General features: G+C 36.2%; 1 protein-coding gene across 1 annotated transcript in view; it reads left to right on the forward strand.

The window, feature by feature from the left end:
* The window catches only part of LOC115220940, a 50,317-nt gene that overhangs the window by 29,093 nt on the left and 3,462 nt on the right, over window positions 1-17,762 (forward strand). Inside the window, exons 3-6 of the mRNA XM_029791148.2 lie at window positions 9,576-9,704; window positions 11,822-11,983; window positions 14,052-14,182; window positions 16,152-16,194. Coding sequence (XP_029647008.1) covers window positions 9,576-9,704; window positions 11,822-11,983; window positions 14,052-14,182; window positions 16,152-16,194 — 465 coding nt within the window. The remainder of the gene's footprint in view (window positions 1-9,575; window positions 9,705-11,821; window positions 11,984-14,051; window positions 14,183-16,151; window positions 16,195-17,762) is intronic.

Here is a 17,762-nt window from a genome sequence, read left to right on the forward strand (position 1 = left end):
ACGATTTAAAAAAAAATTTACCATCATTTTTTTCCCATTTTTAATGCATTTTTTTGGCTATAACTCTCTAAAAATGCTTATATAGTTATTTCCCTTACAAAACCAAGCAACGCCGGACGATACTGCTAGTAACATATTATATTTATGTAGGGTTAAAATCCAAGCTGTGTCCTCTTGAAGCACATATACTTATTCCAATATTCCAAATCCGTGTGTAGTTGTTATATTTATGTGAGGTACACATTAGAGTTGAAAATTCTAGAAATCTTGTTTGCAGAGTTATTATTAATCAGAACAGGATGTTGGGAAAATTTCTTTTCAGTATCATCTTCACCGTTACACACGTTTATCAACTACAAAAGTCTGACTTGGCAGAATTTGAATTCAGGATGTAAAGACGGACAAAATGCTGCTAAACATTTTGCTTGGCATGCTAATGATTCTGTCAGCTTGCTGATATATACTACTCTTTTAATCTTTTACTTGTTTCAGTCATTTGACTGTGGCCATGGCGGAGCACTGCTTTTACTCCACCAAATTAACCCCCAGGACTTATTCTTTGTAAGCCTAGTACTTATTGTATTGGTCTTTTTTGCCAAACCACTAAGTTACAGGGACGTAAACAAACCAGCATCAGTTGTCAAGCGATGTTGGGGGGACAAACACAGACACACACACACATATATATATATATATACATGACGGTCATCTTTCAGTTTCCGTCTACTAAATCCACTCACAAGACTTTGGTCAGCCCGAGGCTATAGTAGAAGGCACTTGCCCATGGTGCCACGCAGTGGGACTGAACCCGGAACCATGTAGTTCGTTAGCAAGCTACTTACCACACAGCCACTCCTATGCCTAATGTTTCCAAAATTATTGTAGAAACTCAGTCAGTAAACATTCATTAAATAAATCGACATCAATTCACACCATTCCCTACCCTTGAAATAATCATAAGAATAATATCCTTTGTGCCATGGGACCATAGATTTATATATAAAAAAAGATACAATTGTTTGAATCAATCCCTAATATATGACTGGTATTTTATATCAAACAGAAAAGGGTTAGTTTGTCTTCTATTGTTTGTGTACACTGTTAACTATATAGATTTCAAATTCATAACTCGCAAACCTCATCCACATGAAAAGCAAGAATTGAATTCATGCATATACAATTAATTCTGGAATGTGATATCAACATTCTAATTAGAAATAATTATGCATTGAGGAAGAGATTAATTTATTACCTCATCATACTCCAGTGTAGGATTGTTCTTGGTTGATGTGATCATAATAAGAATGAAACATTTTCAGATTTGTCTAACATACTTGCAAATGATTTAAGTAATATTGGTTTCAAATTTTGGGAGAGGTGGAGCAAGCCAATTGCATGAGCCCCAGTGTTCTACTAATACTTATCTTATTAACTATAGGCATGGGAGTGGCTGTGTGGTAAGTTATAGGCACAGGAGTCGCTGTGTGGTAAGTAGCTTGCTTACCAACCACATGGTTCCGGGTTCAGTCCCACTGCATGGCACCTTGGGCAAGTGTCTTCTACTATAGCTTCAGGCCGACTAAAACCTTGTGAGTGGATTTGGTAGACGGAAACTGAAAGAAGCCCGTTGTATATATATGTGTTTGCGTGTATATATATATATATATATATATATATGTGTGTGTGTGTGTGTGTGTCTGTTTGTCGCCCAACATTGCTTGATGATTGATGCTGGTGTTTACATCCCTGTCACTTACCAGTTCGACAAAAGAGATCGATAGAATAAGTCCTGTGGTCGATTTCTTTGACTAAAGGCGATGCTCCAGCATGGCCACAGTCAAATGACTGAAACAAGTAAATGAGTAACCCTGAAAGGATGAAAGGCAAAGTCGACCTTGGTGGAATTTCAATATCAGAATGTAAAGACAGATAGAATGCCGTTCTATATTTAAGAGATGAGGAATTATGTACATTATTTACATTCGACGGATATTTGTCCTCATCTTGTTTGTTGTTAACACAACGTTTCGGCTGATATACCCTCCAGCCATTCCTACCTTAGAAATGAGAACCCAGGTTCGAAATTTCACCAAGACACCTGAAGAAGGCTTGGAGGGCGTATCAGCCGAAACGTTGTGTTAACAACAAACAAGATGAGGACAAATATCTGTTGAATGTAAATAATGTAGATGAAATGCCGTTAAGCACTTTGTCCGTCAGGCTTAATGATCCTGCCAGCTCGTCACCGAATATTAAAGTAATATTAGTAACTAGCAGTATCGCCCGGCATTGCTCGGGTTTGTAAGGGAAATAACTATATAAGCATTTTTAGAGAGTTATAGCCAAAAAATAGCATTAAAAATGGAAAAAAAATGATGGTAAATTTTTTAAAAATCGTTGACTCATCGTAGACATTTTTAGAGAGTTACTTCCCTTATATAATAGCGAAAAAATGCATTAAAAGGGAAAACAACGATGGTAAATTTTTTTTAAATCGTAGACTGATCGTAGACGCGCGCTAATACCCAGAAGGGCTCGATATGAATCACAACTATAAGATACCCGGTTTTGGTTAAACTGCACCGCAAAATGTGGGAGTAGTTAGGAATCTAAATTGTAGGAGACAGACACACAACCTCTCTTTTATATATATAGATTTTCTACCATTTTTATTTCTTCGGTTTATTTTGTTATTTTTAGTTAAGCATTTTGGTGGTGTTTCAAATATGTTAATACTAAGTTAATTATCGAATTCAACCTGTTTGGATGTTAGCCATTTTAAAACCCATTTTTCTTTTTTCTGTTTAAGTTTTTTTCTTTTCTTTTTCTTTTTTTTAATTATCTTTTTTACAATTATTTCTCAGTGCTAACCGGAGATACATGCTTCTGCTGTAAACTAAAACTTCATTGTTTATTGTAGGAGAGTCACATGGTTATTGCTTTCAAAGGCTGATCCATTTACCATAAAGTAATAAGCACTGAAGTGGTGGGGTTTTTTTGACTAACTTATCTATACAAAGAACAGACACACACAAAAAACAAAAAAAAAACAACCTCAGACAATGGTTACAGTGAGACTTAAATTCTAGGAATCCCATATTTTATATTACTTAACTTTCATGCCTTTAACTAGTTATTAATAACCTCAATAAAATACTAAAGATTCACGCTCCAGGATATAGACTTATTTCGTGGTCAAGTAGGTTGTGGCTGATGCTGTTTAGCCCTAGGTCAGTCCTGAGCCAGTAAACTTAGGTGCAAAGATATTCTACCTGTGATTATCCAGTTTTTTTGTCTTTTTACTTTCAATATACTGCATCTCAGATATATTATAAAATATGTACCTCTTATTTTGAGACAGTAGAGTGTGGTTTGAGAAAAGTTTTGATCATCTTACTGCACACTGAACATGCGGTGATGTATCCTGTAGAGTAGGGGGCTCTCAACCATTCTTATCTCTGGACTCCTTTCGTTACTATTTCATTCTGGTGGACCCCCACTAGCCATTTGATGTTTAAAAACTAGTTTTATAGATGCTTCTTTCAAAATTCTATTTTCTTTTCCACACATTAACTTGTGTAGGTTGAACTTTACTCTTTTACTTGTGGCCATGCTGGAGCGCCGCCTTCAGTCGAGCAAATCGACCCCAGGACTTATTCTTTGTAAGCCTAGTACTTATTCTGTTGGTCTCTTTTGCTGAACCACTAAGTTACAGGGACATAAACACACCAGCATCGGTTGTCAAGCAATGTTGGGGGGGGACAAACACAGGCGCACAAACATACACACACACACACACACACACATACACACATATATATATATAATATATATATATATATACACACACACATATATACGATGGGCTTCTTTTCGTTTCCGTCTACCAAATCCACTCACAAGGCTTTGGTCAGCCCGAGGCTATAGTAGAAGACACTTGCCCAAGATGCCATGCAGTGGGACTGAACCCAGAACCATGTGGTTGGTTAGCAAGCTACTTACCACACAGCCACTCCTGTGCCTATGTAAAATGTTAAAGAAAGAAACCAAGCTGTGTCTTGCAATACATACATCTGAAGCAAAATTTTTTCAGGGGTCTCTTAAAATACTATTTTGTTTCCCCAATTTACTATTTTGTCACATGAACCCTCGGGAGCCATATGGACTCAGGTTGAGAACCACTGCTGTAGAGTATGTTGTGACACTCTGAACAGTATAATGTTTCTTGTTATGACCGTATCAGTAAAGCATAGCCTTACTTAATACAACAACCCACCGAAAGGATAAAAGGCAAAGTTGACCTTGGCAGCATTTGACAAATGAAATGCCACCAAGCATTTTGTCTGGCGTGCAAATGATTCTGCCAGCTCACCACCTTAATAATAATAATAATAATAATAATAGGCACAAGGCCTGACGTTTTGGGGGAGGGGGCTAGTTGATTGCGTCAACCCCAGTACTCAACTGGTACTTAATTTATTGACCCCAAAAGAATGAAAGGCAAAGACGACCTTGGCAGAACTTGAACTTGGAACATAAAGACAGATGAAATGCCACTAAGCATTTTGCCCAGCATGCTAACGATTCTGCCAGCTTGCCTGAAAAACATTTGAAACTTTAGAAATGCCCTACAAACAATCTAGGTCTATTGCAAAAGTTGGCATTACTTGGAACTGCATGCATATTGCATAAAGTACTCACTGTCTGAGGTCCTTGTTGTGACTTGACAAACAGTACGAACCTCAGTAGACACAATATCTTCAATCAACTATCTCATGGTCTTGTGTACTGTGCGCTGTCTATAATAATATTATTAATAATAATAATCCTTTCTACTAAAGGCTCAAGGCCTGAAATTTTTGGGGAAAGGACTAATAGATTACAATCTTTTCTAAGGTACACAGTCTGAAATTTGATGGGAGTGGGGGCTAGTTGATTACATCAATCCCAGTACTTCAGCAGGTGCTTATTTCATCAACCCTGAAAGGATGAAAAGCAAAGTCAACCTCAAATGTGAAACTGGAAAAAATCCTGCTAAACATTTTGTCCAGCATGCTAACAGTTCTGCCAGCCTGTAGCCTTAATAATAATAATTTTTGTAAGACCCCCACCTCCACTACAATGTGACAATATTTTTTGCTCTGAAAGTTAAGGCTGAGTGAATGTGTTTAGTGATAGTCACAAAAAAAATCAAAGCTCTCTAAATTTAATTTGTCCACTTGACATATTAAATTTAGAGAGCTTTGATTTTTTTGTGACTATCACTAGATACATTCATTCAGCCTTAACATTGTAGTGGGGTTGGGTCTTACAAAAATTTCAAAGCCAAATACACGACCATCCTCTGCCAATCAAATTGTGTCCTAAACAGACACTAATTTGAGCTATGTTCTCTCCATAAAAACAAGTGAATTTTCAAATTCCTGTCAGAAGCAAGACAGTGTGGTATAGTCCCACCTCTTTCTATCTTAACTTTTGAAAATCAGAAAAATCTGTGAAATCAGTTTAGCCTTTAAAAATAAACCATGTGAAATACTCCCAGTGCATTTTTTCACCTTCTTTGTATATTATAACTGAAAAGCTCTGATTTTCAGTACTTAAAGTTGCTTGTTTCCGATCATCAGCTGTAAACCAAGCCTGGTTTTCTTTTCAATATCCATTGTCTGAATATGTTTTGAAATATGAAAATGTAAATTTGAAGCAAACACATATCCTTATGTTCTTTCATTAATCACTGATCACTGCTGTTTGATTCAGCCTTTGCACTGTATATTATTAACTGTGCCAGGCAGTTGCCATCGAGTGGACAGTTCTCGTGAATTCTAAAGTTGCATGATCTTTGTTGGGTAACTATTTGCATCTCTCTCCTATTCAATCTTTGTATAGCACCTAAAATTTTTGCGAGCTGAATAGCTAACCATAACACAGTTCTTATTCAATATATATTTTTTTATACTTATATCCTGGAGGAAAATGGTGATCTATTAAATGAAAGAACATTTCCTTCAAATTTTCATTGTGTGTGTGTGTCTCCTTGTCTTGATATCCTGTGATATTTGAAAATGAGTGTCACCATCATACTAGTGGTGTCTTGTTTCCAATCTTACATGAAAATGTTCTGCTATGGGGAAAGATTGCCTTGATTGGAAACAGGTGAGGGTTGCCAATGGAAACATCTTTGTCATAGAAAATCTGCCTCAGTGAATTCCATCGGACACATGCAAGCACGGAAGAGGTGAACACTAAAACAGTAGTGATGGATGATGATATATATGTGGGGGGAGGGGGCATGTGTGTGTGGGGGGGGGGCGTGTGTATACTGTTTGTTAAACAATCCTCTTTGCTCATAGAAACCCTGTTTGTTAGCAGTCCAGCATGGAAGCATACCTGATCATCTTAACAGGTTTTGACTTGTGCACACTGATAGTGAACAAAAGCATCGTTGTTCAGCCAAAGTGTCTTTGTTTGCAGTCCTCCGTGAAAGCATGCCTGGATTGTTTACTGTTTGATTAACAGGAAAACTGTTACCTCGTTTCAAAACAGGTGCAGGTTGATATCAGGAAGGGTGTCTGGCCAGAGAAAATTCTGCCTTGGTGAAGTCATATCTACCCCAGCCCACCCCTCCATGCAGGCATGGGAAAGGAGACATTAAAAGAAAAATGAAACAGTGTGTAATGTGTGTGTTTAATGTCCATGTGTCTTCACATGGCACATGTTAAGGTGATTGGTGATGCTATGATTAAATCTCTCATAAATATGTTCTGTAGTTTCGTGCTTTTGATGTAGGATGACCACTGGAATATAAATTCCTGATTTGAAAAACAGGTAAGGGTTGAATGACATCCAGCTGTAGAATACCAACCCATGCCAGCATGGAAAAAGTATATGTAAAAATAATGAGGGCGTTATGATATCACACACACACACACACACACACACACCATGATCCTAACTGAAAATAAATACAGGAAAAAGAAAACAAAAATAACAAGTGAAAATGGAAAACCTACAATTCTAAAAAACAAACAAAAAGCAGTCTAGAGCTGTGCTACCCACAGTGGTGGTCCATGGGCCATCAGCTGTTGGTGTGCAGCAAGTTTCCAGAAAAGAAAGAAACATTATAAAATGCTTATGTAATATTGTATTATTTGTTTACAAAATAAATATAAGATAAAAAAAATCGTCAACTTTTATTATATTCATTATATATATTAACAATTGCAGCGTGGAAGGTGTTTATAAGCCATTTAAGAAACACACAAAACCATTAGATTCACTTCAACATTTAAATTTAATTTGTCAAAATATTTGTCAAAGCGACGAAAATATTTTGACAAATTAAATTTAAATGTTGAAGTGAATCTAACGGTTTTTGTGTGTTTCTTAAATGGCTTATAAACACCTTCCACGCTGCAATTGTTTTCGTTCCGGCACACGATCTCAGATCAAGTCACTTGCTATGCAAGTACATCTCCGTAATTATATATATTGTTTATGGTATAAATTAATATTATTAAGAAATATTACTGGCCCCTGGCACACGGGAAAAAAACTGCCAGTACACCATATCAGATAGTTTGAGAAGCACTGATCTAGAGGTAGCAGTGGGTTTTAATATTGGTTGAGTTGATTATTGAGCATAGCATTTTGGTTGAAATTTCTGGTTTAAATTGATTTTTAGTGTTTTCATTTTCAGTGGTTATTGATTTTTTTTTTCATATTTCTTTTTGTGTTTATCTTCTGATTGCGTGTGTGTGAGAATGATTTTATCTCACTACTTCCCATATTGGTGCCTGACGAAAGTCATTAGACTTGAAATGTTGATATCTACGGATGGGTCTATGAAAGATAAAATGTTTATTTTCTATACGTTGGAAAATATATTATTGAGTTCTCTATTGCATGACTTGTCTTCCTAGTCTTTGGATTAAGAGTCATATCTGTCTATCTGTTTGTCTGTCTATGTATCACCAAGTGTGTATGTATATATATATATATATATCCAAGTTTATTTATACATATATATATATATCAATAAAAGCAAGAACTTTTGTAAAAGATGTTAAGATGTGTAATTTGAGCCAATGAAATATTACATACCATCTCTTATGTATAATTGTGTTCTATTTACTTAAGTATATACTTATATTAATTATTGTATATACTTATGTGTATCCTGTATTATATACTTTTTCTCATGAGTAAACATTGCTAAAATCAAAGCTTGCCGTTATCACCTTAGGTTGTTATCCTTTTGTTTTGGCATTTTTTCATGTACAAGGGATTGATTCAAACAATTCTGTTGCTTCTTGTGGTGACCAGTTGTTGTCAAAATTTAAGAAAGTGATGGAATGTTTGAAGTGAGAGTGAAATATTCACTCCTTTGATTGATTTAGCTGTTTAATGCGTACACAATTACGGTGGTAGGCAGACTCATAGAAAAGATCAAGCTTTGAGGGAACTCAGAAGAATATTCTTTGTGAGAACCAACATGATTTTTTCACTTTACTTTTAAAACTATTTTTGAATTGTACTGGCTGGACACTGTTAGTTATGACATCGGGTGTTCCAGTTGATTCAATCAGCAGAACAGCCTGCTCATAAAATTAACTTGCAAGTGGCTGAATACTCCACAGACACATGTACCCTTAACAGAAGATTCAGCGGGACACACCGAACACAACAAGGTTGCCCACTGAACTACACATGCAACTGATTTTTGCCAGCTGCATGGACTGGAGCAATGTGAAATAAAGTGTCTTGCTCAAGGACACATTGTGCCGTTGGGAATTGAACTCATGACCTTATGATTGTGAGCCGAATACACTAACCACTAAACCACGCACCTTTACAAAACCTACACTATGGACATTTCGAATACAGGCCAATGATGAGCTATGTCCTAATAAACTGTGTGAGACTGAACAGCCTCAAATGGTTCTTTTACTTGTTTCAGTTATTTGACTGTGGCCATGCTGGAGCACCACCTTTTAGTCGAGCAAATCGACCCCAGGACTTTATTCTTTGTAAGACTAGTACTTATTCTGTCGGTCTCTTTTGCTGAACCACTAAGTTACGGGGACATAAACACACCAGCATTGGTTGTCTGTGTTGGTATCAGCAAAATGTAGTTTGGTTAGAGGAAGATTCACATACAATAAGTCCAAGTCAGTTGTCACCCTGAACATTTTCCCAGTTCAGTGTTTAATAGAATTTCTTTAGTAAAAGTTGTGGTAGATAGGTAATTGAATGTCATTCATGTTAATCGTTATGTATATGAGAGAGAGAGAGAGAATTGTCTCTACATAGTCTTCAAAATATTTATTTTCTGTTTTGCCACATGAGATCAAACATGTACTCCTACATATTATAAATTTGTACAAATAGGTGCAGGAGTGGCTGTGTGGTAAGTAGCTTGCTTACGAACTACATGGTTCCGGGTTCAGTCCTACTGCATGGCACCTTGGGCAAGTGTCTTCTACTTTTTAATACTGTTCAATGTCTCTTGGATTTTCTTTTTCTTTTAACTTATCAACCAACTTTAAAGAATAAATTTTTCTCTTCTTAAATTCCAGGATGCTCGGGCAGCATTCCGACAAGAACTCTCTGAGTCGACACAGAAACTTAATGCAATGTCTAAAAAGCTGGGTGCATGCATTGATAAAGCTCGACCATATTATGATGCAAGGATGAGGGCAAAAGAGGTCAGTTTAATGATTTTTTCATTAATGATTTTTGATGCATGCACACACACATACTTGCATGTACATAGATACACACATATGCAGACATGCACTTATGCACACATACACACACTATAAAAAATAGTGGAAGGAGTGAGCTATAGGCTTTGGATTCCTTTATATTTATTTTAATAGCATAGTCAGAGGAGGAATGGCAGTGCCTCTGACAATTTTGCAAGGCCTCCAAGGCTGGTGAGAAGTGGGGTAAGTATCCACAATTCATAAGTTGTTCTCAGGCTGGAGACCTGATCCAAATGCTAGCAATAGACTGGTCTCTGTTAAAGGTACCCAGTCTACTACCAATGAACTGCTACAGTTCATTTGATGGGCTTCCACACAAGTTCAGTCTACTCACTTTCACTCATGGGGCTTGGAACAACTTAAGACTAAGGCAGGAGACACTTGATACAATTCCACTGGTGGAATTGTATCAAGAATTATATGATTGCAAAGTTAATCTCTTAAGCACTCAGCCAGGCTTGCACCAATTTTGGTTGCAGACGTAGATGCAGCCATGGCTGTGTAGTTAAGAAGTTAACTTTCCAGCTACAAGTTTTGGGGTTCAGTCCCACTGCAAGCTGACCAAAGTCTTGCAAGTGGATTTGGTAGATGGAAATGGAAAGAAGCCCATTGTACACACACACACACACACATATATATATACACACATACACACACACACATACATGCACATCAAGGTTGTTTCTATTTTACTAACACATTGAAATGATCTAGAAGTAAAAATTAGACTTTTCAAAAAATCAAAAAATCATGCTTATATGATAAATACTTTTGACACAACCATGAGTTTAAACTTATTTAATTATACTATCATTATCAAAACAAATTGATTTTCTAGAAAAAAATGTGAGATTTTCATAACGTTCGCCTTATTGCAGGTGGACTTTTACAAGCTGCACCAGTAAAATTCTAACATCACTTTTAGAATTACTTTTTGTTTTTGTTTAGAATTTGTGTATATTTTCAGTGTATTTTTTTATACAGCAATTATAGTGAATCTGACTAAAATCCTTTTTTTCCATATATCATAATGCTAAAGCATTGTGATGTATGGAAAAGTGTATATGAATATTATATTAAAGTATATGGTGCCATGTAAAACCCACCTCATGCATTCTGTGAAGTGGTTGGCTTTAGGAAGAGCATCAAGCAGTAAAAACCAAGCCAAAAATGAAACACTTTCCAATTTTCTTGAATTTACATTTAAAATTCAACATTTTGATATTCCTAGATATCTGTATTTTTTTTTTCGTAGCCTGTGACTCCAGTTTCTCTACCACAAAATACAAAAAAATTTAAGCTGCATAAAATAGCACCCTTTACACCAAGTACACTATTTTATCTGATACTAGTACTATGACCCGGCAATGCTGGGTCATAGTGCTAGTGCATGCATATACAGCTGCGTGCGTGCGCACATACACGCGAGTACTGTCCAAATCTCCGACCAATCACATACAGCTAGCTGGCATTCAATTGGCGTATAAAGTTTCGGGCATTTTGATTGGGTTTTGGATAGAAAATTCACAAAAAAGTCACTTCTATTGATTTTTTTAATGGCTTTGCGGGGTGACTGGGGAAATGTAAAGATGTGCACGACCACCCTTGTACGGTTTTGAATGACCATAGAAAGTGCGAGCCCTCTCACTGAAAAATTGTGGATTTGTATAAAGGACATGCACGCACGCACACACACACACATGCAGACATTTTGCCGTTTATATATAGAGAGATAAACACTAAACTGACCCCCTTCCTTGCTATAATATAACTTTCCTCATTAGCTCAAAACTCTGCAAAGTTTATGAAACTTGAATAACTGAGGCTCTTGTACAATAAGCAAGGGTACTTTATCTGTCTCCCTTGCAACTTTGTGAAAATGTAACCTTGTCATTCATTAGTCATAATTTTACATAAAAAATAATAATAAATCAGTTGGAAGTCAGTAACATTTGCAAATTGCTTTGTTTTATTTATTTTTAATTGACAGCCTTTTATTAATCCATTGTATTTTATATTTTAGTGATCTGAAAACTGAATTATGTTCCATTTTATAGGCTCATATTGAGACTCAAAAAGCTGCTGTTCGTTACGAAAGAGCATGCAGCATGCACGAAGCTGCCAAAGAGATGGTGCATCTCGCAGAACAAGGCTATATGAAACGAGACCAACCTTCTGATCCGGCATGGCAGGAAATGCTTAATCATGCAACCATGAAGGTGAAGAGAGATTTATTTTTAACTTTTCTTTTATTCAGTTGATTTTGTTCAAACACTGTATTTCAGGGTCCATTTGTGAATCCTAGATTGTAAAGATAAGTTTGATATGTCTATAAATTTGTTGTTTACAGCATTTTAAAAGCTTTATAAAAATAGTAGTGTAAGTAGTTCAGTGTTGGGCTAAAGGCTTTGTAATCGTTTGTTGAATTCCGCATGGCTTTGAGATGAAATCCTGACTGTGTTAGAATTTTAGATCATAACCATAAGGAATGTCTTCCATCTTATCAGTGTCAATAAAGCACCAACCGTTCGTGGCCGTTGCCAGCCTCCCCTAGCACCTGTGCCGGTGGCAGTTAAAAGCACCATCCGTACGTGGCCGATGCCAGCGTCGCCTTGACTGGCTTCCGTGTCGGTGACACGTAAAAACCACCAACCAATTGTGGCCGTTGCCAGCCCTCCCTGGCACATAAAAAGCACCCACTACACTCATGGATGGAGTGGTTGGCATTAGGAAGGGCATCCAGCTGTAGAAACACTGCCAGATCAGACTGGAGCCTGATGCAGCCTCCTGGCTTCCCAGACCCCAGTCGAACCGTCCAACCCATGCTAGCATGGAAAACGGATGTTAAACGATGATGATGATGTTTAGGTTAACTTGTTTGAGTAAAAAAAATGTTTCAAGTTGAATTTTATTCATCACAACGTTAATCAAGCTTTTGAAATACTGGTTCAAATTTTCTTGTGAAATCAATTTTTAAAATGAATGATTAAATTTATTGCCATTATTATTGCAAAAGCACATCTTAATTAGTCGCACATCATTCTAAAGATATCTTCTTATATTCCAACATTTGTGTTGTTCTTTGCTCTAGTTGTAGATTCAGTGTTTTGTGAAAGAAATTCAGATAATTTAGTGTCCTTAGATAATTTAAATGTAATAAATAAGTCAAACTCTGTTTTAAAAAATAACAAACACAAAAAGCTGGAGTTGAACTGAAGAAATCAATAGATTAACATTCAATATGTGTCAGACTAATGGTTGAAATAATTGATTTTAGAGGCAAAGAAGTAGAAATCACAGAATAATAGGTACTAATGAGAAACATAGCCATTTTTTTACTTCTATATTGTTTAATCCAGATGATGACAAATTGACTTTGACATGAAATGGAATAGGGGTAATAGTACCACTGGCATATTCTTCAGAATTGTTAAGAATCAAACTATTTTAATTGATTTTCATAGGCACAGGAGTGGCTGTGTGGTAAGATACTTGTTCCGAACCTCATGGTTTCAGATTCAGTCCTACCGTGTGGCACCTTGGGCAAGTGTCTTCCATTATTGGCTCAGACCAACCAAAGCCTTGTGAGTGGATTTGGTAGACAGAAACTGAAAGAAGTCTGTCATATGTCTGTGTGTGTGTGTTTTTTGTCTCCCCCACCACACTTGACAACTGGTGTAGGTTTGTTTACATCCCTGTAATTTAGTGGCTCAGCAAAATCGACCAATAGAATAAGTACCAGGCTTTAAAAAAAATGTACAGGAGGTTGATTCATTCAACTAAAAATTCTTCAAAGTTGTGCCCCAGCATGGCCACAGTCTAATGATCAAAACAAATGAAAGATCTTGCCAATGTGGCCAAATTTTATATTGTGTCAGTGAATGCAACAGGGTCAAAGGATAAAGAAGTTTGCTTCCCAATCAGAGGGTCTCAGAGGTCCAATCTCACTGCATGGCATCTTGGGCAAGTGTCATTTATTGTAGCCTCAGCTCAGCCAAATCTTGTAAGTGAAATTCAGTTAATGGAAACTATGTGGAAGTTCGTCAGATTATACCCGTAATTCAATGGTATAGTTTTGTCACATACTGTGTCACATTGATTCTATTTGAGAATTGCTAATGGAACGTATGCCTGTGGAATACTCAGCCACCTACATAATAATTCAACGAGCAGGTAGTTTGTTTGATCAAACCCCTGATTTGTCATTGTTGAGGCCAACGGTTCCACGTCATTGATCTTATTTTCTGCTGCTTACTCTTAAATTACGATATCTTTATTTGATCTCAGGTGAACGAAGCTGAGAAAGAAAGAATTGAAAGTGAACAGTATCATGAAAGAACTACAAAAATCTTCAAAGAAGCTGAGGAATGTGTTCAGCAGCTTCAGAAAGACTTAAAACGCTCCATCAGCAAGTCCAAGTGAGTATTTATATATTTCTGTCCTCTGTCCTTTTTCTCTGTCATCTATAAAAGTAGATATTTGTATGTTACCACCATAAGCACAACAATAGCAAATTACTATATTACACTGTATTATTATGTCTTCAATAAAATAAGTCGTCTCCCTTTGTGTTTGTACTAATAAATAACATCTGGAAGGCTGTCAGTTTTCTCACAATCAACTGTGTCTGTAAGTATAATCTTTTGTAGTCTTTAAGAAACAGTTTTGATCTCAAGAGGCTTTTGCATTCATCATATTATCTCAGTTTTATAATCTGGAAGCTTTTCTTAGCAACTGTTATTACATGTATAATAAGATAAGTATTTGTGAAATATACCTAAGTGATGTCATCATCATCATCATCACCATGATCGTCCTTGTTTTAATGTTCACTTTTCCATGCTTGCATGGACCAAACTGAGGCAGATTTTTTTTCTATGGCTGGATGCACTTCCTGTTTCCAAGCAAAGTAATACTTCCCCATGGCTAGATAAATTTTCACAGAAAACTAGAAATGGGAGACAGTGTTGGATGGTGATTCTGTGATGTCAAAATAAAGAGATAGAGGGAGAGAGAGGAAGACACACACACACACACACACACACACACAGTCTCCATCTACCAAATCCACTCACCAAGGCTTTGGTTTACCATGGACTGCAGCCTCTTTTGATGCTTCTGCTTCACCATTTTCTTTTATTAATTATTTGGAATAATGATGTAGTGAAAATAAACTTAAATACAGCTACCATCTCCAATATCATTGTTATCCCCATCATCTCTTCATAATGTCTGAACGAAGTCCTTTGAACATAAAGGATGGATGAAATTACAACAGTACATCTCTCCACGAGTCCCCAAAGTATCCTTGAGTCTGACCTAATTGTTTTATCCGAAGTCTTTGGTTTCTATACCCTGTTTAGGCTTCTCTCAGTTTCTGCCTACTATGATCCACCCACAAAGCTTTGGTTGGCCCAAAGCTATAGCAGAAAGACACTTGCCTAAGGTGTTATGCAGTGGGACTGAACCCAGAATCATGTGGTTGGGAAGCAAACTTTTTTGCTTCATGTTCTAGTCAACTGAGTCTAATGGGAAGAATAGCATTTTTGATCAAGTACAGCTGGGTTGGTTAATGTATCTTGTGCAACAAAAACAACAAATGAATTGTTGTAAGGATTAAAATGGACCTTTTCTTTTCTCATTAAACTTTCCAAATCTCACTGTTTCTTCACATTTTCTAATCATTTACTAGCCAGAAATTTTAACATGCATGTACATTACAAGTTGTCGGCCACATTGTTTCACTTCAGGAGCCCAAACTTTGTTATGGAGAATATCTATTTAAGATGGTCAAAGGCCATGTAGTGTTGTCTGATAATTTCTATAAACCCAAGCAAGGCTGAATACTGTTACTAGTATACTTATATAGAATGCAGCATTATTCAGAATGCATCAGATATGTATAATGTCGATAACTGTACAGCTGTTTATTTGAGACCATTAGCTGTGGTGATTGAGATTGTGTGAAAACATGCTAGTATTCTCTTAAGTAATCAGAAATATAATTGGGAATCTTCTGTTTTGAAATAATTGCTACCTATTGAACTTTGAATCTAAATCACTGTATACATAGCAAGATATATCATTAACTGCCATTCTAATTTGCATATAATATTTTAATCAGCCATTGGTCAGACTTTATACCAACAGCATTGATTATCCTTAGAGATATTATATCAGTGTACATTCCTCCTTAAATGTAATGTGTGATTGCAGCCACAACTTCATTGTTGATGACTGAAATGGGGTATCAACAACAAAACATTTTGTATAATTTTGTAAATTTTTGTAGAGAATTTTCTTATTGCTGTCGAGTTTTAATGAATGGTAGATGCTTCACATACCCTTTTTTGCTAACTTAAAGCTGTTTTTTATTTTCTTCTGCAGGCCTTATTTTGAAATGAAAGTAAAATTCAATCAAGTGATGGATGTAAGTATTTTGGTTTTAAATGTTATGAAATATTAATTAAAATACTATTAATTGAACTAATAAATTAAAAAATTAATTTTTTTTTATATTTAAAGATCTTTAGTGTATATGAATGTAAGTTTGTAAAGAATGGTAAAAGGATGGTTAAAAAGCAGAATTAATAGTTGAGAAAATCCAGTTATATGGTAAATGGCTGATATTAGTTTGTAAAGTGGCTAGGTTATTAGCAGCAACACTGGTGGCATAAGATATGTCAAGTGTTCAATATATATATATATATATATATATATATACACACACACAAATGCACACATACACTTTTCCACATTTTGTGTTATTCAAGTTATTTCCAAGACTATTTCAAACAGCAGAAGAGATCTGTGGAAAGCGGGGAATATTTAACTATTTGTAGACTCAGCATGACAAACTACAACATCTGCATCACCATGAGTAGCATCATTCATTGTCGAATTAAGGATCTAAGACATAAAACTGCTTCCTGATAACCAATCATACAAGTCAGAGTGTTGTTTGATCCTATGTCAACCTTTATTGAGCAGATCTGTGATCAAAGGTGTTCCAGTTCTGACCATTTCCTCCATTCGTATATCTAGAATTACATTGTGCCAGCTCTTTTATCTTTTTTTCAAGACACTAGAGCAGTGGTTTTCAACCAGGGTTCCGCGGAACCTTAGGGTTCCGCCAGTACAGCCCAGGGGTTCTGCAAGAAGTTACAAAAATGCTAAAATCGACAGTAATTTTTAATTCTCCTGTGCAGATATGTGTGCATAAGACTATTAAATTATTGCATAGGGGTTCCTCGAGCCAGTGGAATGTTTCCTTGGGGTTCCACTCCAGCAAAAAGGTTGAAAAGCACTGCACTAGAGTGTGAACAGATGATTTGGTTGTTATTTCTAGTAGGTTGGGTTACTGTGTAGAGGCTCGAAGTTGTAATTTTTCACCTTTTTAATAATGTGATTTTTCACTGTTCTAATAATGATGCTTCCCTTAGTTATTGAGCAACTGATACAGGTGGATAGATGGGAAGTATTATGGATGTGGGCCTTACAAGGGTTCTTGTTATGTGGTATCAAATATCTTGACAGAATAATCTAAAAGAATGGTGAGATTAGATTTTATTAGCTAAAGTTGGTAGCTTAAATTAAAAGTGTTATTCTTTCTCACTTGCTAGTTGATGCTTTCTTGACCAAAATCTAATCCTAGTTTTGGTGAATTTGTGGAATAAAACGATTCCTGCAGTTTTTAGATATTATCTTGAATTATAAGGCAGTGAGCTGGCAGAATTGTTAGAATGCTGGGTAAAATGCTAAGCGGCATTTCATCGATCTTTACATTCTGAGTTCAAATTCTGTTGAGGTTGACTTTACTTTTCATACTTTTGGGATCAATAAAATAAGGACCATACCAGTTGAGCCCTGGGATCAATGTCATCAATTTACCCACTTCCCCGAAATTGCTGGCCTTGTGCCAAAATGTGAAATTATCTCAAATTATTTAATTTGTATTTTGTATTCCGGTGAATAAGAACCTAATTTAAGTGATGTTTT

The sequence above is a fragment of the Octopus sinensis genome, linkage group LG17 (genome assembly GCF_006345805.1).
Source record: "Octopus sinensis linkage group LG17, ASM634580v1, whole genome shotgun sequence".
NCBI classification, from domain to species: domain Eukaryota; kingdom Metazoa; phylum Mollusca; class Cephalopoda; order Octopoda; family Octopodidae; genus Octopus; species Octopus sinensis.